Raw genomic sequence first — 27647 nt, 5'->3', positions numbered from 1 at the left:
CTCTTTCATTCCCATGACATTTTCTTTGATTTAGAGATCAATTAATATAAAAAATATTCACGGGAAACTGGCTTGATGCAAATCAACAGCTTTCTTCCAGTTAGCTTTTAAGGGGGTGTTTTGTTAGGCTTGTTGTCATGTCCCTTCACATAACCTAGTAATAATTAAACTATTATTAACATAATGAACACAGTGACTAATATGGCATACGAATTATAAGCAAAACATACTTCACAATGGATTTTGAAAGCTTCTAGAACTTGGAAACAGTTCCACAGTAAAGAATCTTAAGAGTAGATGACAAGCTGAAAATAATTCAAAAATGTCATCCTGTTCCAGGAAAGGTAAGCACAATAATGGGATGTATAGAGACAGCGGACATGTAAAGCATTTTTTTTGCTTTCTTCCAAGGTAGGAACAATGAATGATGTCATATTTCTTAACGACCCATTTTATTAATCCCCAGGAGTTTTACTCAATCCATTTTCACTAATCTCGGATCTTTTGTTCCCCTACTGTCATTAGCATATCTGGTATCCACATTCCCTCATTTCTATTGTTACTGCTACATAAGGCAAGCTAATAGCCTTCAAATGGTACATCGCATTGAAGAATACGTGGGCCAAGAGAATCAAGACTAGAAAAGTGCTTCAAGAACCTTTGTAGACATGGAAAAGTGACCTGCAAGGTAAGTTTAAATCCAGGTTTCAACAAACCTAAGATATATAGATTATATACTATGCTAACATCCTTTAGTTGTTAGCATCCTTGCACTGGATATCTGATGTTGAAAATGCAATACCTCAGGCAAAATCTAAAGAGCTGAAGATGGCAAGCCAAATCAGGTGCACAATATAATCTCCAAGTATGTATAAGGCTGCTACAAACAAGAAATAAGCAATCTTTGTCTCCATGTCAGACATTACAAAAAATATCTCTAATAATACAGATACTGAGATAGATTGCACGGTTTCTTCAGGCTCCCTCACTGCAGACTTTTAAGGACAGGTTAGACAAACATCTGTCATAAATGGCATAAGCATTTAATTTACAGGTATGATGAATATGGCATAAGTGTTCCCTACTAAAGCAGTGGTGTAGACTAGGTGATCACCTAACATGTCTCGTAGCCCTACAATTCTATTATTCTAACGTTCCTACCAGAAGAATAACGTATGATTCAGTGAATGAATGTTAACACTGAAAAATTTGTCTCAGATTTGGTAAAAAGATGATCTTAAAATTAATAAGACATTTCCAGTCTTTCAGATAATTGAGCCCATCTACAAAGTAAAGAAAGAGTGGAACAGGTCTCATAATAGACAAACAACAAGACTACAGTAGAAGTGACTGCAATGATCAGTGTCTCTGAATTTATATAGGAGTAGATTCTATTATACACAAATCTAATGTTACCTGCTTAAGAATAAATGTCTTTCTAGAGAGTGCTGAATACAAGGGAAGACGAGAAAATGCTTTTGTTCACCTTCAAAATGTATCTTTTCTCTTTTACAGTGGAGATGCTAGTAGAATTGGATAGCATAAGGAGAAAAAATACACTTTATCTTGCCTAATATTGTCTACCTTGCACAGAAGACGCAATTTCTTTACTTAATGTTGGCATACAGTTTTTCACATATTATATAGAATCTAAAAAAAACCACCAAAAAATCATGTTCATTTATAAGCAGATTAGTAGCTGAAAATGGTTAATATCTACTTTAGGTGAAACAGATACTGTTTATGCTAGGTTGTACTTAGCTTGCTTTATGTCTCACTTCCTACAGCTCTGCCAGTCCAACAGTCACGTATGTGATCCTGTAATAGATTGGTTAATGGGACTCTCTCTGTTGCATATACCACCAAACACAATACAGGCAGCATGCACCCAAGGATCATTTACTTCAATCGAATGCTTTTCTTCAACAGATATATCTTATGAATCATGACTTTAAAGATATCTGTTCTCTGACTGTCTCCTAACAGAAAAGTGTAAATTCTGCTCTTAATCGTATCTCTGCAATTCCACTGGCTTCACAGGGACTGCAGTGGTGTAAACACAATACTTCAGTGCACTGTGAAAACAGAATGATAGATTGTGACCTCTCCATTTCATAAGGATAATGGAAGAATTAGCATTAACATTTATGCAGAGTTTTGAAGCTACAACAAAATTTAAAACTTATCATCATAATTACGGTGGTTATTGTTATCATTTTTCATGACCATGATAATATTTGTTACAAAATTGATCCTGACAGTAGGCACCAACTCCTACAGAAACCTTATGTTTTGGGACAACCTGTTCTTACTTAGAAGGATGGAGAATATGCACTATGCTTGTGCTTACGTACTGACTATTCTCTGTTGGATCATAATAGTAAGCTTCTTTGTGTACTTTTGTGGGCTAGATGAATTAATGGAACCAGTTTTTACTGCTGACAAAACCCTGTGTTTTTAAACCCAGTAATCCACCTTCGAGACTGCATACTGTTGCTTTCTCCTGTTTCTGACAGCGTTGCCTCAGGTTCATGTACCAACTGGGTATTTGCTGCACCTGAACAAGGCTATTTTAATTTTTATTATGGCTACCTTTAACTTTTCTTTGAGCCTACATTACAGCAAAGAGAAAGACACCTCTCTTCTACTCTTTGGATCTCCAGAGATGAACATTCCTCAGGGAAAGTGCTTGCAGTCTTTTGCACAGCTCGCGCTTGCCCTCTGATATGGGTTCTTTCATTCACTGATTTTTAATATAGATGTAATTGCACTAAAGCAAGTTTATTAAAAAATATATAACAACAGAAAGAAAAGTTTGCTTCCTCCTTCAGTTAAAAGCTTCCAGTTAAAGCCTATGCAACACCTACTAATAAAAAGCGTGGAAGACACACGGAAAAAATGAGGGAAAGTCAACTATAACCTTCACTGAGATGTGAAAAGAGTGAAACGTTTTATATGAAAAGTTACTGCATAATAGGTTTTGACCTGTTCTTCCTTTAAGCGCAGGTGAAACAGTTTCAGCAAACAAAATGGTAAACAAGCTACCTGACAATTATCTATTAACTCACAAGTCATATGCTTTCCTCTAGGGAAACTAAATCAGGTGATTTTGTTAATTTAGAAAAAGTCAGAATAGTAATCAAATGCAACAATGCAATATTATATTGATGAAGGGTCAGCTGGGAGACTTCTGCTAAACAATGAGTAAATTGAAGCCTAAATTTGATTGCATGAAGCAGCTGAAGGCTAACTTTACAAGAATATTCTACAAAAGTACAAGACTTTACCAGTCAGAGACCTCTTATGCTCGAGAAACATGACTATCTGTCCATTATCAGCCACGTAATTCTCTTTAAGTACAAAATCAGTTGTAGTTACAGTGATTTTGAACACACTGAGAAAGAGCATTGGATCTCCCTTATGAGGAGAGGCTGAGGGACTTGGGTCTTTTTAGTCTGGAGAAGAGAAGGCTGAGGGGGGATCTGATCAATGCTTATAAATACTTAAAGGGAGGGTGTCAAGAGGATGGGGCCGGTCTTTTTTCTGTGGTGCCCAGGGACAGGACAAGAGGAAATGGGCGCAAACTGGAACATAGGAAGTTCCATCTAAACCTGAGGAGGAACTTCTTTCCTGTGAGGGTGGCAGAGCCCTGGAACAGGCTGCCCAGGGAGGTGGTGGAGTCTCCTTCTCTGGAGACATTCCAAACCTGCCTGGACACGTTCCTGTGCAACCTGCTCTGGGTGGACCTTCTTTGGCAGGGGGGTTGGACTAGATGGTCTCCAGAGGTCCCTTCCAACCCCATATCATTCTGTGATTCTGTGATCACGTTTCCATTTAAAAAACATTAATACCAGTGGAAGAAGACTATAATTCTATATAAGAACCATTCAGTATTATCTCCCACTGAGCAAATTAATGTTGTAGGTCTGGTAAAATATGAAAGAGAGCACTTGGTAAAACCTTAAATTTCAAAAACTATTTGGATACCACCTACATTGTTGCGTTGCAGACTGTGATATCATGTCTTAAAACTCTTTGTTAAACCATGTGTCTACCTACCAGCTAAGTGAATCTCATGCATATTAAAGTATTGGTGAAAATAAAGAAAAATAAGAAATCAGTGTATGTACGTATAGAAGGAATGGTCTCATATGGAATGGCTATGAGATACGAAGTTTGAAGAAAATATATGCATACATACATTTCCGACAACAACCAACGTTTATATACAACATGGTTATAATAAAAAATTGCCTGCAGTGTTAAGGATTTTTCTGTGGATACATAAATTGTTCTTGCTTGAATGGTTAAAACTGAACAAAGCAAAGAACAAAGGAAAAGAATCATAATTTTAGAGAGAAAATTTCACTTAAGACAATAATAAAAAAGGTAAATCTAAACAGGAATTGTCCTAACACCTCACCAACAAAATGCCTCAAAAAAGCATTGGAAGTGTGCTCGCCAAGAGACATACAGTAGGTAATGTCCTACCAACTACATCTCCCCTTCCCTGAGGAGGGCTGTCACTTCCAGCAGCACAGCGACTCTTTTGGAGTTCGCAGGAGCTCGGTATTGCACTAGAATATAAGAATGAATGATTATGATGAGCCATCTTCAGATATAGTCTTCCATTTAGTGTCTCGCATAAATCTGCTCCTATGAATGAAAATTAGGAAGCCACTTGACACATGAACAAAGCTGTACCAATGCAATGTTGTACAGATAACAATGCAATACTGCAATTTTCTCCAACTGAGAATCTTCTATTTTTTTTTACCTATTACAGACAAAAGAAATACAGTAATGAGTAACATATATTGCTTCTGCCAGGCAGCACTAATTAATTTTCCTTTGCATACTCTGATGGTCTAAAATGAACTGCTGCCTTCCCTCTACATGGGAAAACTAAGAGAAAAATAGGTTAAGCAATGTGGTTAATGAGAAACCAACTCTTTAACTTGAATTCCAGAAGAAGGAACAATTTATATACTTATACTGGAAATTCTACAGACTCTAAAGAATAAAATCCTTCTGCTGCCAAATAGTGCAAATCCTGAGGTTTAGGCTGGCATCTTTGCTAATACTCATCACCAAGAGACATCCTGCTGGTATTTCAGTTTTATGCATTTAAGTATATATTTAAAAAAATAATTATTGGTATTTTGGTTTCAGAGTCTTTAAAGATCATGTCTTCTAATCCTTTGTAACCTTGTCTTTGGACCTTGGAGCTTCTTTCACATTGCCCTAATTGAGACTTAAGCAAACTTTATGTGCCTGCTTCTCATAGTAATATTTAGACAGTCTATTCTTGGGCTCTGCTGATGACGTTTCAGTAATTTACCTCTTCACATTCTCAGAAGCACCCTAGTCAGAAAAAAGGAAAAGGCAGACATCTAATCTCTGTTACATTTCATGAACAGCTGCTGAAGCACCTATATCCCCAACTCAACTCTTCTATAAAGGTATAAGAATGCCTAACTCAGTTGAATTACATTAAGATCTACTGAAAATATGGCAAGAGAATGTGAATCAGGGCACACAGAGCCCACGACAGCCTCTTAAAATAGGATGTTGAGTTCTTCACTGTTCCGCTTTATTTGGCAAATTATTATTTTAGCCTCATTGAAGGTGCAAATATATGTTATTGCTAAACAATAGTTTTTCACGTATGACAATAATCCTCACTGGTATTTTATTCGTGGTAAGCATTACTTCTTATGCTGTCATAAAAAAGGGCCAAGCAGACCTGCAGAGTATACTGCAGAAAGGTAATACCCTATTTGTAGCCCAGATGAAACTGGGAATGAATAATTGATCTTTCTTAGTAAGCTGTGACACCATTTAAGAGAGTCACATCCATGCCTCCAACCCTCACCAACATTTTGTCTCTTGTATTGACACCATCAGTAAGAAAGAAGGTAAGTCCTTGTCTTCATAATCCCTTCAGGCCCTCTTCAACATATATAAAAAATAACTCTGATTTTGGGTAAATGAGAGATAGCAGTGCTACTAAAAGTGCTGGACATATTACACATCTGCTTTCACAAAGCAATGAGCAACTCACCTGAAGTCAGTAACACAAGGCAGAAATGTTAAATGACACACCCACTTACCAGACTTAAGATTTATTGATTTGTGAAGCCCAACTGCCAGGCAATGCAAAAGCTATAACCAACTATTAAAAAATCCCACCTGAGACTGCTTTATGGTGATATGTTTATACACGTTTTAGCTGCAATCTTTAAAGCTACTCTTAAACATATACGAAAGTACAAGATCATAATGCCTGTTCTCTATTTGAATACAAAAAGGTAACATATAGATTACAAAGTCATTTGGATGTGCTTCAAGAGAGACTACTTTACAGCCAGATGCACATTTTATAGTGTATTACAAATGACTCGCCTATGTTTTTCAGTCACTTTGATTAGTGATGTATATTTGAGTTGAGGTGTGTTATTTGGAATATAAATACTGCACAAGATTCATGAATATTAACTGAAATAAAAAAGAAAAACAAGGTAAATATAATACATTTAGGTTGTATGAGTAAATGTGTATTCACAGGCCACTCTTTATTAAGTTTTCTGTTTTTTAAACAAGATAGATTACTTTCATCAGATTTTAGGAATAGAAAGTATGAGATGTTCATGGAAAAAGGCAATCTTGTATGATATGAAACGTGCTATGTTTCTTCATGTGTAGACAAAATCTTATGTAGGACAGTAGCCTTTTAACAAGATTATATTTTATGGATGTAAGTCATTAAGGAAATTATGGAAGTATAAACAAACACCACAATGACTGTTGCTGTGTATGTACAATCTGGTTTTCCTTACAGATGAGGTGCTTTATTTCTTCATTTTGATGTCCGCTTTTTCACTTAAATATTATGAATGGAAATACACATTTATTGAATTTGGAAATATTAGAAAATATTTCACTACAAGAAAAACCCCTGAGATTAACTCTTTCATTTCAAAGCGATGCTCAGTGCTATTAACCACGGAGATACTTCAGGTAAAAATTCAAGCACTGAGTAAAGTTTCAATTTATCAGAATAAACATTTCTAACTGACAAAAAATCATTTTAGATTAAGCTGCCTCTGATTTGCAACAGCGTAGATTATACGCACAAATTAAATCAGAGTCAATTTAACCACCCTGTTAAATAAAGTGAAATCATGACTGAATAGCAGTGTATTTTAGGAAATTCCTTGACGCATCAGACATGAGCTGTATGTTTAGATTATTTTAGTCTTCAGCAATGCATCTCAGCACCTCGTGATTATTAATGAATTTTATAACAAGATCTCTACAAATCTTGTATCACAGGGGAGGAGCTGAAGCAAAGATAGATGAAAATCCTATCCTAGGATATGGAGAAGGCTGAGGTACTGAATGACTTTTTCGCCTCAGTCTTCACTGGTCAGGGCTCTAACCACACCGCCCAAGTTGCAGAAGGCAAAAACAGGGACTATGAGAATGAAGAACCGCCCACTGTAGAAGACCTGGTTCGAGACCATCTAAGAAACCTGAAAGTACATAAGTCCATGGGACCTGATGAAATCCATCCATGGGTCCTGAGGGAGATGGCAGATGAAGTTGCTAAGCCGCTTTCCATTATATTTGAAAAGTCATGGCAGTCCGGTGAAGTCCCACTGACTGGAAAAGGGGAAACATAACCCCCATTTTCAAAAAGGGAAAAAAGGAAGACCTGGGGAACTACAAGGCCGGTCAGTCTCACCTCTGTGCCTGACAAGATCATGGAGAACATCCTCCTGGAATCTCTGCTAAGGCACATGGAAAATAAGGAGGTGATTGGTGACAGCCAACATGGCTTCACCAAGGGCAAGTCATGCCTGACAACCGTGATGGCCTTCTACAGTGTTGCCACAGCATTGGTAAACAAGGGAAGAGCAACAGACGTCATCTACCTGGACTTATGCAAAACATTTGACACTGTTGTGCATGACATCCTGGTCTCTAAACTGGAAAGTCATGGATTTGATGGATGGACCACTCGGTAGATAGGGAATTGGCTGGATAGTCACTCTCAAAAGGTTGTGGTCAACAGCTCAATGTCCAAGTGGAAGCCAGTGATGAGTGGTGTTCCTCAGGAGTCAGTACTGGGACCAGTGTGGTTCAACATCTTTGTTGGAGACATGGACAGTGGGATAGAGTGCACCCTCAGCAAGTTTGCCAATGACACCAAGCTGTGTGGCATAGTCAACACGCTGGAAGGAAGGGATGCCATCCAGAGGGACCTGGACAGGCTTGAGAGGTGGGCCCATGCGAACCTCATGAAGTTGAACCAGGCCAAGTGCAGGATCCTGCACATGGGTCAGAGCAACTCCTGGTAACAACACAGGATGGGCAGAGAATGGCTTGAAAGCAGCCGTGAGGAGAAGGACTTAGGGTGTTGGTGGATGAAAAGCTCAACATGAGCCAGCAATGTGCACTTGCAGCCCAGAAAACCAACAGCATCCTGGGCTGCATCAAGAGAAGTGTGGCCAGCAGGTCGAGGGGGGTGATCTCAAATGTTATAATATGCAATTTGGAGGAATGGAACCTCTGAATTTTTGTCTTTCTGTTGTTTAAAGGTATGCAATGAGATTTGAGAAGTATAGAATATGTACCTACAATTTTCCCAATTATTAGGTGATTTAATTTAAAAGGAAACATCATAGAAATAATTCTAAGTGAAAGCTTAGCTACCAAAAAATCACAGAATCACAGAATGATATGGAGTTGGAACCCCAGGCGGGTTTTGAATGTCTCCAGAGAAGGAGACTCCACCACCTCTCTGCGCAGCCTCTTCCAGGGCTCTGCCACCCTCACAGGAAAGAAGTTCCTCCTCATGTTTAGGTGGAACTTCCTATGTTCAAGTTTGTCCCCATTTCCTCTTGTCCTAACCCTGGGCACCACAGAAAAAAAGACCGGCCCCATCCTCTTGACACCCTCCCTTTAAGTATTTATAAGCATTGATCAGATCCCCCTTCAGCCTTCTCTTCTCCAGCCTAAAAAAGACCCAAGTCCCTCAGCCGCTCCTCGTAAGGGAGATGCTCCAGGCCCCTCATCATCTTTGTAGCCCTCTGCTGTACCCTCTCCAGCAGTTCCCTGTCCTTCTTGAACTGGGGAGCCCAGAACTGGGGAGCCCAGAACTGGACACAGTACTCCAGATGGAGCCTCACCACGGCAGAGTAGAGGGGGAGAAAATCCCACAACCTTCCTGCAAACTTGTCAAAAACCAGCTATAATTAAAACTATATGGACAAATCACTTCAACTTACAAAGCAGTGGTATGAAGAGAACTAATTATGACAGCGTTGGACCCACTATCTTTGGATAAGGTTTGTCTTCTACACATTAACTCACCCAAGTAAGAATCAACAGAGTCTCTTATAAAGACCAAGAGAGGACTTTCCAAGACCTAGGCCTCTTTTTGGGTCTGATTGCCACACTTTCTTGAGTGGCAAAATATTTCATATTTAATCTACTGTTAATAAGGGGCAGTTTTAGTCAATCTGAGACTGTGTTGCTTCCAAAAAGAATGGTGCCCTATAGCACCTTGATGCAGCTGTTCAAGAAGTGTGATTAGAGATCTGATCCAACTAAAACCCAAATTATCAAATCCCCCAAAAGATGATTTTTCAGTCAGATCAGCAGAATTTCTCCAGCTGTGCACAGCTAATCAGACTAAGTTAATCAGCCTCCTCTTCCACTGCTTGCCCAGTAAGACTGACATCTTCCTGAGAAAAGAGGACTTTTAAATAAGAGAGACATTAATTCCAAAGGCTGTAAGATGCTGATCAGTGTAAAACTCACAAGACAATAAAAAGTTGCAGAGGTTATATTGGCTCAAAATACTTCATGCTGAAATGTAGTATATGCAGTAATATACAGCCATTTGCCATTCAGTATGAATGAATGTTGTATGTGTTGGAATGTGTAAACACTTGAACGCCATCAGATTACTTTTTAGCATTCTGAGACTTTTTGCACTTTTTATTAGAGACAAAGCAAATGGTGATGCCAATCACTTTTCCCCATTACAAAATAAAGAATTTCCCTGTTATTAAATATGTGCTCTGTGTTTTGGTAAAAAAAAAAAAAAAAAAAAAAAGCACCAAACCACAATAGAAACCCAAAAACTTTCTGTCTTAAATTTGAGGCTTAAAGAGATTAAGAGGAAGCAGGTGATATAATATAGGCTTTAGAAAGTGTTTCTAGCCATTGGAGCAAGAACAGGGTATTTACCAAGACCAGTAATACTGCATTATTGATAGGGAGAACCTCTGTGCATCACCACACTGAGTCCTAAAATTGAAAAACATGTACAGAGATATTCGGCATAGGCTGATCCTGACATTATTGTTTGCATTAAGCAGACAATTAACCAGCAGACTTCACTCATGTCACTATGAGCCTGTTTTATTTTATATATTTCCACCTTATGTCTTCAGTAAAATTGCTTGTGTACACGCTGCTTTACATATGAATTGAAGAAACACCATTTACAAAGTGGTATGATAGTGCCAGATTCACTACCTCCATGAAATACAGTTAGAAATCTTTAGTAAAAGAAACTCTACAGAAAGATCATAGGGGTAAGTATTTGGTCCAAATAAATTCACTAAAACAAAGCGATATGTGCCTCTCTTCTGTTAAAGGTGAAGAAAGAACTCACAGTCTTAATAATCAACACCTTTCTCTGGCTGGTTGAGGAAGAGTGCTTTTCATCTACTTCAGCCAAGGGAAGAAATGGTCAGATCATGCCTTGTCTTGTATCAGCCACAGACTGGTGTTTAGATCCGTATTTTTCACAACATTTTCCATTGAGCAAAACTTACACCATCCCCCAGAAGGCAGGCAAGTATAATCCTGTTATTTTCCAGATGGGTGAACAAAAGAGGTTGCAGAAGATTGTTTCTGACAGTGCTGGGAACACAACCCAGGGGCCAAACCACCTATCAGATTTACATAAAATGTATTCAAATGCAAGAGAAAATGTATTTTCTGAAGGTATTTTGAACAGCTGCTGAGTAATTTAGTAGCAACACAGCATGCTGCACTATAGCTCCCACATTCACATCTTTCATTACTACTAGTCCCCTAGGTGCTGGCAGCTCTGACAAGACGATGTGAACAGTGGGGAGTATAAAACAACTTCTGTGACGATGTATAGATCCCTAGTTCCTGGTGTCCTCACTAAAACTCACCGGTTCACTAGGTAGTCATAACCACTGCCAGTGCAGAGGCTGACCAGCACTGCAAACCACACAGAAGCTGTAGAAGAAAAACCACAGGGACACATATCCCAAGGCATAGATGTAAACTGGTGCTATATGAGTATCACATATATAGCACCTTCCCCCAAAATGGGGAAATGCAGAGCAAATATATAATGCAGTTGAGCAAACCCTCCAGAAAAGGCAATCCATAGCATGGAGAAGAATTTTATTTTAAGGTACTCCAAACCTCCACATTACATGTCTGTTTAATACAGTTCACTTGGAATATGAGCTCAAATGCACATTTGGCCTTATATAAAGTTTTGCCATTCCATAGCAAAGCACAGGGCTTCCACAGATCCAGAGAACTTGTTTACAAACTCTGCTAAAATATTTACTATATCCTGAAATACTTTGTAATGCAGCAGATGGAAAGACAATAGCACCGACAGTGCTCGACATTAATTACTTTTCTATGCTCCGTATATGCTAACACTTAGAACGTGACTACAGGAATATTCAAGGGTAGCCTCGGCTGCAGTGACCATGAGATGATAGAATTCAAGATTCATAAGGCAGCAAGGAGGGTGCGCAGCAAGCTGGCTACCCTGGACTTCAAAAGAGCAGACTTTGATCTCCTGAGAGATCTGATTGGTAAGGTAGCGTGGGAAAAAGAACTGGAAGGGAGAGGGGCCCAAAAAAGCTGGGTGTTATTTAAGGATTGCCTCCTCCAAGCTCAGGAGAGGTGCATCCCAAAAAAGAAGAAATCGGGCAAAATAGCCAGTAGGCCGGCGTGGATGAACAAGGAACTGCTGGACAAACTCAGGACCAAAAAGGAGGCCTATAGAGGGTGGAAGCAGGGAACGGTAGACTGGGAAGAATACAGAGAAGCTGTCCGAGTCACCAGAAACCTGATCAGGCAAGCGAAAGCCCAGGCAGAACTAAATCTAGCCAGGGATGTGAAAAATAACAAGAAGAACTTCTATAGATATATCAGGGATAAAAATAAGACGAGGGAAGCTGTGGGTCCCCTCCGGAAGGAAACGGGAGACCTGGTCACCCAGGATATGGATAAGGCTGAGCTACTGAATGACTTCTTTGCCTCAGTCTTCACTGGCAAGGGCCCTAACCACACTGCCCAAGTCACGGAGGGCAAGAACAGGGGCTCTGGGAATGAAGAACCACCCACAGTACAAGAAGACGAGGTTCGAGACCTCTTAAAGAACCTGAAGGTGCATAAGTCCATGGGACCTGATGAAATCCACCCACGGGTCCTGAGAGAACTGGCGGACGAAGTTGCTAAGCCCCTCTCCATCATATTTGAGAAATCGTGGCAGTCTGGTGAAGTTCCCACTGACTGGAAAAAAGGGAACATAACTCCAATATTCAAAAAAGGAAACAAAGAAGACCCGGGAAACTACAGGCCGGTCAGTCTCACCTCTGTGCCTGGCAAGATCATGGAGCAGATCCTCCTGAAATCCTTGCTAAGGCACATGGAGAATAAAGAAGTGATTGGAAACAGCCAACATGGCTTCACCAAGGGCAAATCGTGCCTGACAAATTTGGTGGCCTTTTACAATACTGCCACAGACTTGGTAGACAAGGGCAGAGCGACTGACGTCATTTACCTGGACTTATGCAAAGCATTTGACACTGTCCCGCATGACATCCTGGTCTCAAAATTGGAAACTCATGGATTCGATGGATGGACCACTCGGTGGATAAGGAACTGGCTGGATGGCCGCATCCAAAGGGTTACAATCAATGGCTCAATGTCCAGGTGGCAGCCAGTAACGAGTGGTGTTCCGCAGGGGTCGGTACTGGGACCAGTACTATTTAACATCTTTGTCGGTGACATGGACAGTGGGATAGAGTGCACCCTCAGCAAGTTTGCTGATGACACCAAGCTCGGTGGCGCAGTTGACACGCTGGAGGGAAGGGATGCCATCCAGAGGGACCTGGACAGGCTGGAGAGGTGGGCTCGTGCAAATTGCATGAAGTTCAACCAAGCCAAGTGCAGGGTCCTGCACCTGGGACGTGGCAACCCCAGGCACAAATACAGGTTGGGTGGAGAATGGCTGGAGAGCAGCCCCGAGGAGAAGGACTTGGGAGTGCTTATGGATGAGAAGCTCAACATGAGCAGGCAGTGTGCACTGGCATCCCAGAGAGCCAACCGTGTCCTGGGCTGCATCAGGAGAAGTGTGGCCAGCAGGTCTCGCGAGGTGATTCTGCCCCTCTACTCTGCGCTCGTGAGACCCCTCCTGGAGTACTGTGTCCAGCTTTGGAGTCCTCAACACAGGAAGGACATGGACCTGTTGGAACGGGTCCAGCGGAGGGCCACGAGGATGATCAGAGGGATGGAGCACCTCTCCTATGAGGACAGACTGAGAGAGCTGGGGTTGTTCAGCCTGGAGAAGAGAAGGCTCCGGGGAGACCTTATAACAGCCTATCAATACCTGAAGGGAGCCTACAGAAGAGCTGAAGAGGGACTCTTTGTCAGGAAGAGTGGTGACAGGACAAGGGGCAATGGTTTTAAATTGGAAGAGAAGAGATTTAGATTAGATATAAGGAAGAAATTCTTTACAGTGAGGGTGGTGAGGCACTGGAACAGGTTGCCCAGGGAAGTTGTGGATGCCCCATCCCTGGAAGTGTTCAAGGCCAGGCTGGATGGGGCTTTGAGCAACCTGGTCTAGTGGGAGGTGTCCCTGCCCATGGCAGGGGGGTTGGAACTAGATGATCTTTAAGGTCCTTTCCAACTCTAGCCATTCTATGATTCTATGATTCTATGATTCTATGAATATATTCACCTTTACCTTCTGTTGAACAACAGAAGAATCAAACCTTATCTAACACAGGGCAGCACTCATTATAATTTAAATAAACTACAGAGGTCACATCTTTATTACAAAGTTTTGCCCACACAACTACATATGCAAGGAATCTAGAAAAATCACCCTCTGTATCACAGAATCACAGAATCTTCATGGTTGGAAAGGAGCTCTGAGATCACTGAATCCAACCATACACACACACAAAAAAACCCCAACAATCTCGGGCACTAGAGCACGCCCTGAAGTGCCACGTCTACACGTTTCTTCAATACCTCCAGGGATGGCGACTCCACCACCTCCCTGGGCAGGCTGTTCCAGTGCCTGACCACTCTCTCAGTAAAGTCATTCTTCCTAATATCTAATCTAAACCTCCCCTGCCCCAACTTCAGACCATTTCCTCTGGTTCTTCACAGTTCCTTCTGCGGTGGTTTGACCGTGGCCAGCTGCCAGATGCCCACCCAGCCACTCTCTCACTCCCTCTCCTCAACACTACAGCAGGGGTGGGGGAATAAGGTGACAAAGCTCCTGGGTGGAGATAAAGACAGGGCGAACACTTAGCAATTACCATCACAGGCAAAACAGACTTGGAGTGGGGAAAAATGAGGAAAAATTATTGTCAGTTGAACAGATTTGAGTGGTGAGAAACCAAGACAAAAATTAAAACTTCTCCCTAGCCCCCTTTCTTCCAGGCCCAACTTTACTCTATTCCCAGCTCCCGTATCTCCCCACCCCAAGCAGCATGGGAGGGTAATGGGGGGTCGTGGTCAGCCCATAACAGCTCCTTCCAGAATCACAGAATCACGGAATGATATGGGGTTGGAAGGGACCTCTGGAGATCATCTAGTCCAACCCCCTGCCAAAGCAGGTCCACCCAGAGCAGCTTGCACAGGAACGTGTCCAGGCGGGTTTGGAATGTCTCCAGAGAAGGAGACTCCACCACCTCCCTGGGCAGCCTGTTCCAGGGCTCTGCCACCCTCACAGGAAAGAAGTTTCTCCTCATGTTTAGATGGAACTTCTTAAAGTTCCTCCTCACACTTTGACCCTGCTCCAGCATGGGCTTTCCATGGGCCACAGTTCCTTCACAAAATACCCTCCTGCTGCAGCCCATGGGCTTCAGTGTGGCTATCTGCTCTCTCCACAGGCTGTGGAAGACTCTCTGCTGTGGCGCCCGTAGTGCCGCCTCCCCTCCTTCTCTTCCGACCTTGGTGCTCACAGGATTGTTTCTCACTCCTTTTTTTTTCCCCCTCACTCCTCAACTCTACCTGTGGGGTGTTTTGTCCTTCCTTAAAGACATTTTCCTGAAGGCGCCCCCACCGTGGCTGCGGGGCTCAGCCATGCCCTGTGGTGGGTCGATCGGAGCTGGCTGGAACCAGCTGGAAGCAGCCGGAAGCGACTGTGTCCAGCTCAGGGCAGCCCCGGCCTCTCCTCACAGGGGTCGCCCTGCAGGCCCCCCGCCAGCACCTGGGCACCAGCACCACATACACCTTCTTTATATCAACTTTGCGTGCGCTTTGTTAAAATGTTGAGGTATTGACATGTGGACATAAATTTAGTAGCTGAAAAGCTAAGTGTCTCATCGTACAACCCTGTCAGTAGCAGTGTGACAGCAATACCTTTGAAAATGGTCCCAGCTATTTTAAAATATCTATTTGTTCTGAGCTGCATGATGTACTACTAGCACAAATCTGCACACCTAACCCATTTCTGGTGAAGGTGTCTGCCCTCTAATTTCTGCTACATTCACCCACAGCTTAAATTTCTGCCTGCAATCGGCCTCCAGTGAAGTGCATTTCTCTTTAATTCTGTATTTCCAGCATGTCAAGGACAAGATCAAGTAACGGTCACAAAATGGCAAAGCACCTTTGGATGAAAGTGATCATCCTTTGGATGAAGGGCAGCACCAGTAACTACAAAGAAAACAGATCAACAAAGCTAAACAGATCAACTGCACCCTCAGTAAGTTTGCAGATGACACCAAACTAGGTGGGAGTGTTGATCTGCTTGAAGGTTGGAAGGCTCTACAGAGGGACCTGGACAGGTTGGATCAATGGGCCAAAGCCAATGAGATGAGGTTTAATAAGGCCAAGTGCCGGGTCACAACTGCATTTCGGTCGCAACAACCCCAGGCAACGCTACAGGCTCAGGGAAGAGGGGCTGGAAAGCTGCCCAGCAGAAAAGGACCTGGGGGTGTTGGTGGACAGCCGGCTTCACATGAGCCAGCAGTGTGCCCAGGTGGCCAAGAAGGCCAACAGCATCCTGGCCTGTATCAGGAACAGCGTGGCCAGCAGGAGCAGGGCAGTGATGGTGCCTCTGTACTGGGCACTGGTGAGGCCTCACCTCGAGTGCTGTGTTCAGTTCTGGGCCCCTCACTACAGGAAGGACATTGAGCTGCTGGAGAGTGTCCAGGGGAGAGCCACCAAGCTGGTGAGGGGTCTGGAGAACAAGTCCTATGAGGAGAGGCTGAGGGAACTGGGCATGTTTAGTTTGGAGAAGAGGAGGCTGAGGGGAGACCTCATTGCCCTCTACAACTCCCTGAAAGGAGGATGTAGAGAGGTGGGTGTTGGCCTCTTCTCCCAAGGAAATAATGACAGGACCAGAGGAAATGGTCTGAAGTTGTGGCAGGGGAGGTTTAGATTAGATATTAGGAAGAATTACTACTGAGAGGGTGGTCAGGCCCTGGAACAGCCTGCCCAGGGAGGTGGTGGAGTTGCCATCCCTGGAGGTATTTAAGAAGCGTGTAGACGTGGCACTCCAGGGCGTGCTCTAGTGGCTGAGATTGTTGGTTTCTGTCTGTTTGTGGGTGGGTGTGGTGTGTGGTGGGTTTTTTTTGGTTGGCCTCGATGATCTCAAAGGTCCATGAAGATTCTGTGATTCTGTGAAAGAGTGGGGGACAAAAGGCAAGAGGCACACAAGAGTGAGCAAGCAGAGAAGAAAGTTTCATGTACAGTTTATGGTCCAGGTCAATGTGTGCTTCAAAGAATTTTACTGAATTTTTTTTAGAGTTGGAAGGGACCATATAGATCATCTAGTCCAACTCCCCTGCTGAAGCAGGATTGCTTAGAGAATGCTACCCAGGACTGCATCCAGGCGGGTCTTGAAAATCTCCAAAGAAGGGGACTCCACAACCTCCCTGGGCAGCCTGTTCCAGGGCTCTGTCACCCTCACCGTGAAGAAATTCTTTCTCATATTCGAGTGGAACCTCCTATGTTCCAACTTGTGCCTGTTGCCCCTCGTCCTGACACTGGCAACCACTGAAAAGAGTCTGGCTCCCTCCTCCTTCAACCCACCCTTGAGATACTTATAGGCATTAATAAGGTCTCCCCTCAGCCTTCTCTTCTCCAGACTAAAGAGTCCCAGCTCTCTTAGCCTTTCCTCATAAGGGAGATGCTCCAAAGAACAAGCAATAAGGACAGTCAATGTGGTGGAGAGAGGAATAAAAAATCTTTTCCTACCTGAATTAACTTCATTCCAGAATATAAGTTCATTACATAATGGATGTACTTCAGTCAAAGGGAGAGAAATCCCTTCTTCCTTTGGTTGTTTTCCTTAAATGGGTTTCTTTCAGACTTTCAGAAAGATGCAGCTCACATGCCTCTCTCTAACCTGACTGCTAAGAAGGACTATTTAACAAATGAATGTGTGAATTTTACTCAATACTCTCTTGAATCAAGTGATTCAATTTGCAGCACCAAATTGTCTTACTGCCAGTATGTAAAACTAGAACTAAACTGGCCAGTCTTGAAACCATCAGCTGTCTGGGGTCCTGTTTTGTTCCTTCTTCTCTGCATATGTGCAAAATATATATTAAATGTCTAACTGAAATTTATTTAGAACGCAAGAAGTTAGAAAAAATAAGGTTATAGTAATTAAAATAAAAATAATAAAACACGGAATAACCATCGCTGTTTCTCCCTTCACTCACCCCCCATGAAAAAAGGATTTCCAATGAAACAGATCTCAGGTTCGTACACCTGAGGTCCTGTGATGATTTTGAGTCACAGAGCTGGACTGAGCATAGCACAAAATGAAGATCATGCACCAGGATCTCAATGTCACATTTTTAAAAGTCTGCTCAAATGCTTAAGCTTCCCCTCAGAACTTTTAATCTTTGGAACATCTTTCTGAGATAGGTAAGTACTACTCCCATGTTAACGCTATGCAAACTAAGTAACAAGCTGAGATTAACCAAACTCTTTAAAACCACGTAGGAATTTTGCCGCTGAGCTGGGAGGTGATCACCTAGACTGAAAAGAATGGCTCCCAGCTCCTCAGCACAGAGGAGAAAATCTGGCTAACCCTCCAGCAGTCTGGACTGTGTGACTTCACTGCCTGTTTCATTGTTTGTGGACACCTATCTTCTGATTCCTCTACCATTCCTGGTGCTCATGAGGTGTAGCAAAGAGAGACAAACTGGCTTCTTGTGAGATATGTTTTCTTCCCCTTCCTTCCACCACTCCTTTTTTGGACACTCATGCAAAGGCTAGCTGCCTACTGTTTTTTAATTTTTACTCATTTTCAATATCCACAGAGCAAATAGTACTTGGTATTGCTTTCAGCTAAAGCAAACCTGTAGAGAATTCTGAACTGTTACAAGCACACTGAACCAATTTTATTTCTGTATTGATCTTCCACTTAAGTAACAACAGGCTTGAGGGAAGAGAATGAAAAAAAATTGCTTTGCCTTCACAGGTTATTTTGGTTTCGTTCTTCAGAACTCACAAATACTCATTTACTCTCACCTCATTTCTTAGGAAGAAGACAACAGGACACCTTTGTAAGCAATGTGGCAATATACTCTATTGCTATAGTTCCATGTGCTGTGCCAAGCTGAGAGAAACCAAACAGCTATCTGAAAAGTTCTCTGTGTGAAGCACCAAGTGACAAGACACTGAGCTAATGAATTTTACAGAATTCTAGATATTTTAGATATAAATAAATAAATATTGAAACTGTCAAAATATTGAACACTGGAAAAAAAAATCAATATACCAGATTATCTTTAATTTTAATATTTTGTTATTCCCCCTGTAATCCAGTTACTCATTTTTCCTCCAAGTCACAAACACCTGCATCGTTTCATGTAGAACACCTAGCGTCTATTCAGTACTATGGAAATCCCTTCATATGTGAAAGAATGGATCTTCCTCCCAAGCAGATCAGAAGGGCTCTGTATCCTGCTTCTTCCCTGGAATGGAGGGAACAGCCAAGTATTTTGAAATCTTTACTATTGGTTTCACATAGTCTCACCCAGCCACAAGAAGATGAAAAAGTGAATCACATGACATCATAGAGCCCAATCTATCTATCTAGAGAAACTGCAGTGAGTAAGCAATCACATCAACAGTGCTTGGAACGCAATGCTTTATGGAGCATACATTAAAAAAAGGACTATGGCACACTTGAAAGGATCAGTACGCATCATTGCAGCAGTGTCTCCTTTAATACATGAAGGGAGAGTTCTAAAGAGCTTAGCAAAATTCTGGAAATTTAGGTTAAATGCAGTTTAGAATTTCCATCGTATAACAAAAAGAAGACTTAAAAATGCTTTAGCTGTAGCATTGCTGAAAGGGAAATCATATCATTTTCAAAGCAGATGTATCCAGAAAACTGGAATGGGTCTATACAGACTATTAGAACTTTAACCTTGCTTTAATCAGAGATTGTTCAAAACTTGGAATTTTAAAAATATAACACAAAGCCAAATCTAAAAATACAAGGTAATGAAATGTGCATTCATTATATTTTATAATGTATACCTTAATTCTTGTGAATCTGCACCTCATTGTCTTCAGAAAACCCAGTAAATTGTGACATAGAGCTTCAGTAAAATCACATAAACTAATAACTGCTATTTGCAACGTCAGTCACTAAGAAAGTAATATAATAACTATTGCAATTATCAACAGTGCATCGAAACTGTTTCTTTAATGTGATTATTAATCCTAGAGCTTTCTTTGGAAAACGAGATTTTCTGGTTATTCTTGATTCTGAAAATTACACTAGCTATTATTTATGTCACTTCTGATAAGAGGGGCTGCTGAACAGAAAGGTGTTAGAATGTTCTAAATTATACAATACTTTAGTCATGCTTTGTGAAGGTTATAGCATGAAAAACTAACAATCTATTCACATATCTAATTACCAACATATTTGTAATGTGTGTAACAATGAAATACTGAACATACATTAGAGATTATCATGGTCATTAAATATCTGATCTTGTTTAAACAGGTGAATATTGATATGACAAAGTTTCTAAGCATCCATTAGTCCTATTCCTTCTACCATTTCAATTCTAGTAGGAAAGTACAAAGGAAATATGCTGTCTTGCACCACTTGGTATTTCTTTACAGTCAATAATTTACAGCTGTGAAGTTCAGGGTAAGAGGGGTATTACTGAAATGTTCAACTTGTTTTAGGAAAAAAGGACATAATAAAAATAGTGGTCAAAACTGAATATATCAACCTTCATGATTATTTTCAAGTATGGTCCTCTACTTTAGAGATGGAGAATGGTGGAAATGCAACAAAATTATTGGCCAGGAATGCACTTTAACCACTGGAAAGACTAAAAACCCCTTCAAACCCACTGGGCTGTACAGGCATTCTCACTGGGACAGTCAGGACTCCAGAGCTGGACACAGTACTCCAGGTGGGGTCTCCCAGAGCAGAGTAGAGGGGTAGAATCACCTTCCTTGACCTACTGGCCACGGTTCTTTCAATGCAGCCAAGGGTATGGCTGGCTTTCTGGGCTGTGAGCACACATAGCTGGCTCATGTCCAGCTTTTCAACCACCAGTATCACCAAGGCCTTCTTCTCAGGGCCACTCTCAATCGCTTCACCCCCCAGCCTGTATTGTTACCAGGAGTTGCCCTGACCCTGGTGCAGGACCCTGCACTTGGCCTGGTTGAACCTCATAAGGTTCACACACAGGCCCACTTCTCGAGCTTGTCCAGGTTCCCCTGGATGACATCCCTTCCTTCAGGCACCCCATCCCTCAGAACCAACGGATGAAATATGGAATACTGTTGGTGAATGAAAGCAAAAAAAATGTTTCAGAAAGTGACATATGTTTCTAAACACATTGAGCCATTGTGTTCAAACACACAATCTGAAATTGAAACGAAATCAAAAAGTCATCTTTTCTATACACTTTATGAGAATCTGAGCTATTTCTATATTATTGAATCTTATTTGACTTATTTCAACTAGCACTCCACACAGAATAATTTAACTGGTTGATTCTAATATTCCATGAAATGGTCAATTTTAATCACATATACAAGAATTTATGTGCATTAGTTTAATGTAATGCATGTATTATGGGACCATTTTTCAGGCTGAAAAACAGATGATGTGATTTACCTATGTAAAACTCTAACAGATGGATTGATGGAACTGGGATTAAGGTTTTCAGAGAATGAACATCATATAGGCATACACTGCACAAACCTTCCTACATGATAGTGGCAAATGTGATGATGATTTTATGAAATAGATATACATAAACTGTACTGTGTCTGCTACTGCTTTTAGAAGGCCTGATAAATTGTGATCAACTGCAGATAATTTCAGTGGAAAATCATTTCTATGAAAGCCATTTTTAGTTTTTTTCCCACTAAGACTTATGCTGAGTTATGTTTTGCAATTTCTATAGAAAATGCAGTGAATATAAATACATACAGTTGTATATACAGTCCTTCTAAAATTAATTCAGAATTCAATTAAAAATTTATTAAGTTGACTTAATGTCCTACAGCATTTCCAGTCTTATGCAACACAATATCCGCATGGGTATGATTCACGGATATGCTGACTTAAAATTTGAAATTAAAACCTAAAATACATAAATCAGTCCATTTCAAAACTACATCTAAACGTCTTTTCTTTTTCAATTTATAAATTCCTATGATAGAATAACAATTCTTAAATCTCTTCAGATTTCTTTCACCGTTAACCTTCACAGAATTTGAAAAGGAGGGGTGTGATAAGATGATGGTGATATTGCATCAAGTTGGCTCAAGTTATCTTCCAAAACACCTTTCCATTTCTCATTCTTTAGATGACTGATTGTGTTGGAAGTCAGTATTGCAATTATGAAGCTCAGGAGTACTTGAAGACAGCAAAATGTCTTTCTCCCACACATCACAAATATAAGCTACACTTTATGCCTGTCTGGATACAAAACCACTAATGTTTACAAACAGCTGGTCAGGTGTTTCCAATTCAAACAAAAAATTTCCTCTTTTCCTAGGTAACTGGTTATGTTGAAAACAATAGCAAAACATCAGAAAATCAGCAATTTTTTAAAAAAAAACTGATTTAGTGCAGCTTTCAGTGATACTTGCACACTATGCAGAGCACCCTGCACTTGTAAATACTAATAAAATGATGACTTAGAAGTATGCGCTCATATGAAAACATACATATCTCTGAAATGATGAAATGAGATAGGTGAACGCCGTGAGTCAAAAAGAGTCAACAGATTGTATGGATGGTGTTTTACATATTCTTTGTAAAAACACATTTTCAGAATGCACATGCAATAAAAAAATATAAGATCAGTTCAAACAACTGCCCCTTCTGTGGAAAAAGAGGAAGTGGAAGTGTAGGTAAAAACACAGACACTGATAACACAATCACGGAGTTTGCACTCAGTACATTATACCTTGCCAAAGTTTCCATGTGGAGGTATAAAAAAATGTTTAGGACTTTCACAGTTTAGAACGAGCCATCTGCTTCTGAAGCATGAAGACAAAATAATAAACTCCAGCAGGTTCTGTACAACTACATGGTCTGGGCTAGAGTTGGCCAAACAACATTAACTGAGTAATTTAAGAAATAAATGCTTTTATGGACAGCTAAGGGTGCCCTTCTCAGCCATGAGTAAATGCTTACATCATACCACTAATTAAAGTGTGACAGAAAACTGGAAACAACTACATTCAATATGTTCATTTGGAAGATAATTGAAATATTAACATACAGAATACAAAAATAAAGCTCTGTGTGTGGACGGGAACTACGTTCATTAAATTCCAGAGAAAAATTCTGACAATTCTGCACATAAATAAGATGGAAAAGAGTGACACTATGCTATACGGGCAAGATTTTAATTCATGCTTGCCTAGAGTCTTCCAAACAGAAGAGAATCTAGTGTCCCCCATCACTGGCTAGAACAGACAATCCAAACTTTTTAAGGAAATATAATTTAAAAATTTATCAATTAGAGAATAAAAGTGTAAGATGTCTAAAAAAACCCAATATTCCTACTCTAAAAGCTAAAATCCATCCCACTATCTAGAAAAATCAAAATCCTGGTGACTTGATTATCCCAGTCTATAGCTTGTTAAAGTTACATTCCTTCAATCACCGAATTGAAGAAACACCATCTGGCCCCAGTGACAGTGACATCACTTTTACCACAAATAACATGCAGTACATTTTGCATCAGGCAAACACATTTCAGACCCCCCACATAGAATGAAATATGTCTGAACTAATATTCTTTGAATAATTTTAAAGAAAACCCCCAGAAAACAATCCAACTACTTCTCAAGTATGCACTCAAAGCTTTAACTGAAAAGATCAATACAATGTCAATTACGAAATCACAAAAAATTAAACCCAAATAAATGCACATTTTCAAACCCAGCAATCAAAACATTCTAAAATAAACAGAAATGGAAATGAATAAAACTGGATTGAAATAGGTCTCTAGATTCTTTAGGCAAGGCAAAAAAAGTAAGCAATTGGAGTTTTACTGTTTTTTTTCTATAAAGCTGTTGTTTCACAAGGACCATAATGCCAGTGACTGAACATTTAAAACTCATTTAATTTTCAACAGGTTTGAAAGAAATGGCCATATCTAAGGAAATTAATCATATAGTTAAGAGAAAGCAATAACTGTAAACTATGGGGATATCTTAGCTTCCTGTGTATGGTAGATTTAGAAAGATAAAGTTTGAGAAGATGATATAGACATTATTGGCCACGTTAATTATGCTGTTTATCCACCTGAGCCACAGTTGCATGCAGAACTGGAATATCTGTCAAATACGATCTTGTGGCCTTATTCAAATCTAATTTAATAGAAGTATTGTCTCCTGGCTGGAGCACTTTCATACAGTCACAAAAATAGTTATTTATTCCAGTCTTTTTTCCTGCATTAGAGGGAACAAACTTCATTAATTTTGCAGGTAAAACATACAGGTAGAGTTATCTATCTTCAATAGCCACTAAGAGAACACAAATCAACAGGTTTGTCATGGATTTGTATTTTATAGCCTATCATACAAGATCCTGGGGGGCCACAAATGCCTTGTCAAGTTTGCTTTTTTCTTTGGCAGAGGTTAAGGATGATTGCTGAAGGATTAAAATTTTATTGCTGCTTGGTGAAGGATATACTGCTCTCTCTACATTTTAGAAGGACTCACAAGAATAATCACAGTCATTTTGAAGGCCAAGCCCATAAACTCAGACGCATGTAAATCCCTGCCAGTCACAGTCTACAATCACACCTTGCAAGTTATTTGGTATGCCAATGTTTTAAAGATTGCAGTATAAATTCCAGTAAACAAAAGTAGTATGTAAATTGAGCCGACATTACTTTTCAGTGTAACAACACAAGAGAATGAAGCTGTAAATATACAGGTGATAATTTTGAGGTAAAAAAAGAGGGAAATAAATTTATTTTTCAGTGTGAACTTGAACTCCATAACTAGAATCAATCTTTTAAATGTCATTTAGCTGCATTTGTTGCTAATATATTATGAGGCTTTGAAATCTGTACAGCATTTTAATGTCTTGCTCTTATGAAGCAGAGACAATGTTACCACAGCTAATACAGTGCAATTAGCTAATCAATGTCTCACACAAGAGTAGTCTGAGATTAAAAAAACCCTTAGAATCTTTTGTTACTATTGAGATATATACTTCTATCAAATATCTTCTAAGACAAAAAAAAAAAAATCTTTATCTGCTGGCTCGCAGGGAGAGGAAGGGATAGGATTTTCTTTGTAAATTTTATATACATTTGCAATTTGTACAAAAATCCTAAAATAGATTAATACACTGTCAGCTAACAAGTAATTAGATTTAATGTATGTGACTTTGCTTCAATAATACTAAGCATTAATACTAATACAGAATAAAAGGGAAAAAATGTTTTAAGTGGAGCATGAGTAGTGTAGAGACCCGTGGCTAAGAAGTAGTTTAGGATGGAAATGAAATAGTTTCTTAAATAGTAGATCCTTTCATCCTTCTGTATATGAGAAGAGGTCATACATTTATATTCTAACAAGCTTGTTTCTAAGAGAATACGATAAATTTTATGGGGTGAGCACAAAATTTAACAAACAAAAAGAAAATCTAAGCAGCCTCTTCTCCCCATACCAATCTGCTCTGTACACTGAGATCATAAAACCTTCTTGTATGAGCAGTATTTTAGAATTTTGCAACATTTACATCATACCGAAACAGTTCAGAAGGCAAAAATCTTCAAATGATGCTTTAATTTTCTTTTTTTGGTAGTAGGAAGGTTATTTTGAGAACTCTGATGTACATGTTTCAGGGAAACTTTTGCAGTCTCCTTCATATACCATCCTCTAACAGCAAAAACAGTCCTAGCTAAAACTACCTTTAATTTAATAACTTGTGCAATAAGTTCCCTTACATCACAAACTCTCACAGTTCAGATACAGCGATTAGCTCTGATACTTTACCTATGTAATAAATAAAATCATACCTTAATTACAGTAACTTGAAATTTTATATGAGCATCAGAATTATTTCTAAAATATTTTTAAAGTAAGTATTATATACTTTACCAGTATTTTAATATTACTAATATAAATATAACACATCTGTATTATTTAATTCTTCTTTTTTCCCAACTTGCACACATAAAATTCCATGATTGGAAAAGAGGTAATCTATTACCTAGGCATGATACCAACACAGTTTCCAAAATTATAAGTTAACTATTCTGGGAACTATTGTGTGTACCAGATGAAAAATAACAATACTACTCAGCCACCATTGTATACTACTGACAGTGCAGTTGCATATGTAAATCTGACAGCTTACTGCATTGTGAGATGTTATTAGCACGCCCGTTTTTAATTTTTCATCTTAAAATTAAACAATAAATTAGTCCTATATTTAGCACTAGAATTCTGATGACAAATCTAATTTATTCAATGTGTAAATTAAAAAGCATAAATCACGACCTCTCCATTTGTAACCTCCAACATTATGTTTAACTTGTTTCTGTTCTCAAACTGACTTCAGTTGTATCTATAAAAGTGTCTGGAGTTTGAACAATTCATAAATTCTCCAGAGGACTGAACTAATCGGTGTGAACTAAAACATATTTTTAATCAAGGACACTACCTTATTAAAAAGTTTTCCAAATATGCATACAATTTTGCTTTCTGATATGACTTGTCTTTTTATTGTCAAACAAAAAAGTGAAGTCACATTGTAGCTCAATATATATGACTAAAACTCTTTAGTGTGACACAGTGGTAAGTTCTTACCTTATTGTGATAGGGATGAGTATACCCTTGCTAATGGATTGATTGACAGATACAGTCAGAATGTTCTGAGAGTTTCCACAGCTGAATCGAACTGTTGGTCTTCCCTCCACAAGATACAAGTGCAGAAACTGTTCTCCAAAATTCCTTTCACTGGCTTTGAAAACAAAAATGGAGACAGTCACACTTTTGAAAATGTAGAACCTTCCAAAATTATTCCACGCTACTGGAATGCCAGTCATAATGCCTATGTGACATTGAGGAGTCTTCTATCCATATACGGGACACTGCTTTGATTGACTGTGAGAATAAAATTAAACTCTGTATCAACAACTGGTAACAGGTCAAAGTAAAAGAAAATATCCAAAAGACAAAATTTACTGTAGTTGCCTAAGCCCTATGGAGATCTTTACACTAATTGAAGGTGAACTTTTCCCTACATCCAGCAGTATCTTTAAAGTAACAAAGGTGATGATAAAAAAAACAAATCACAAAAATACCATAATATCATGATTTACTATTTTATTCAACTTTTCAACCGTATTTTAGAAAACAAAATGTCCAAGTGGAGGCCAGTGATGAGTGGCGTTCCTCAGGAGTCAGTACTGGGACCAGTGTGGTTCAACATCTTTGTCAGAGACATGGACAGTGGGATAGAGTGCACCCTCAGCAAGTTTGCTGACAACACCAAGCTGTGTGGTGCAGTCAACACGCTGGAAGGAAGGGATGCCATCCAGAGGGACCTAGACAGGCTTGAGAGGTGGGCCCATGCGAACCTCATGAAGTTCAACCAGGCCAAGTGCAAGGTCCTGCACCTGGGTCATGGCAATCCCAGGCACAAATACAGGTTGGGCGGAGAATGGATTGAGAGCAGCCCTGAGGAGAAGGACTTGGGATGTTGGACGAGAAGCTCAATGTGAGTCAGCAATCTGTGCTGGCAGCCCAGAAAGCCAACTGCATTCAAAGACGTGTGGCCAGCAGGTTGCAGGAGGTGATTCTGCCCCTCTACTCTGCGCTCGTGAGACCCCTCCTGGAGTACTGTGTCC

General features: G+C 40.0%; 1 protein-coding gene across 1 annotated transcript in view; it reads right to left on the bottom strand.

Annotated features, from left to right (window-relative positions):
• The window catches only part of EYS (eyes shut homolog), an 895325-nt gene that overhangs the window by 132035 nt on the left and 735643 nt on the right, over positions 1-27647 (bottom strand). The window contains exon 39 of the mRNA XM_074153627.1: positions 26605-26758. Coding sequence (XP_074009728.1) covers positions 26605-26758 — 154 coding nt within the window. The remainder of the gene's footprint in view (positions 1-26604; positions 26759-27647) is intronic.

The sequence above is a fragment of the Numenius arquata genome, chromosome 9 (genome assembly GCF_964106895.1).
Source record: "Numenius arquata chromosome 9, bNumArq3.hap1.1, whole genome shotgun sequence".
Lineage (NCBI taxonomy): Eukaryota > Metazoa > Chordata > Aves > Charadriiformes > Scolopacidae > Numenius > Numenius arquata.
This window is presented reverse-complemented; position numbering and strand designations above follow the sequence as displayed.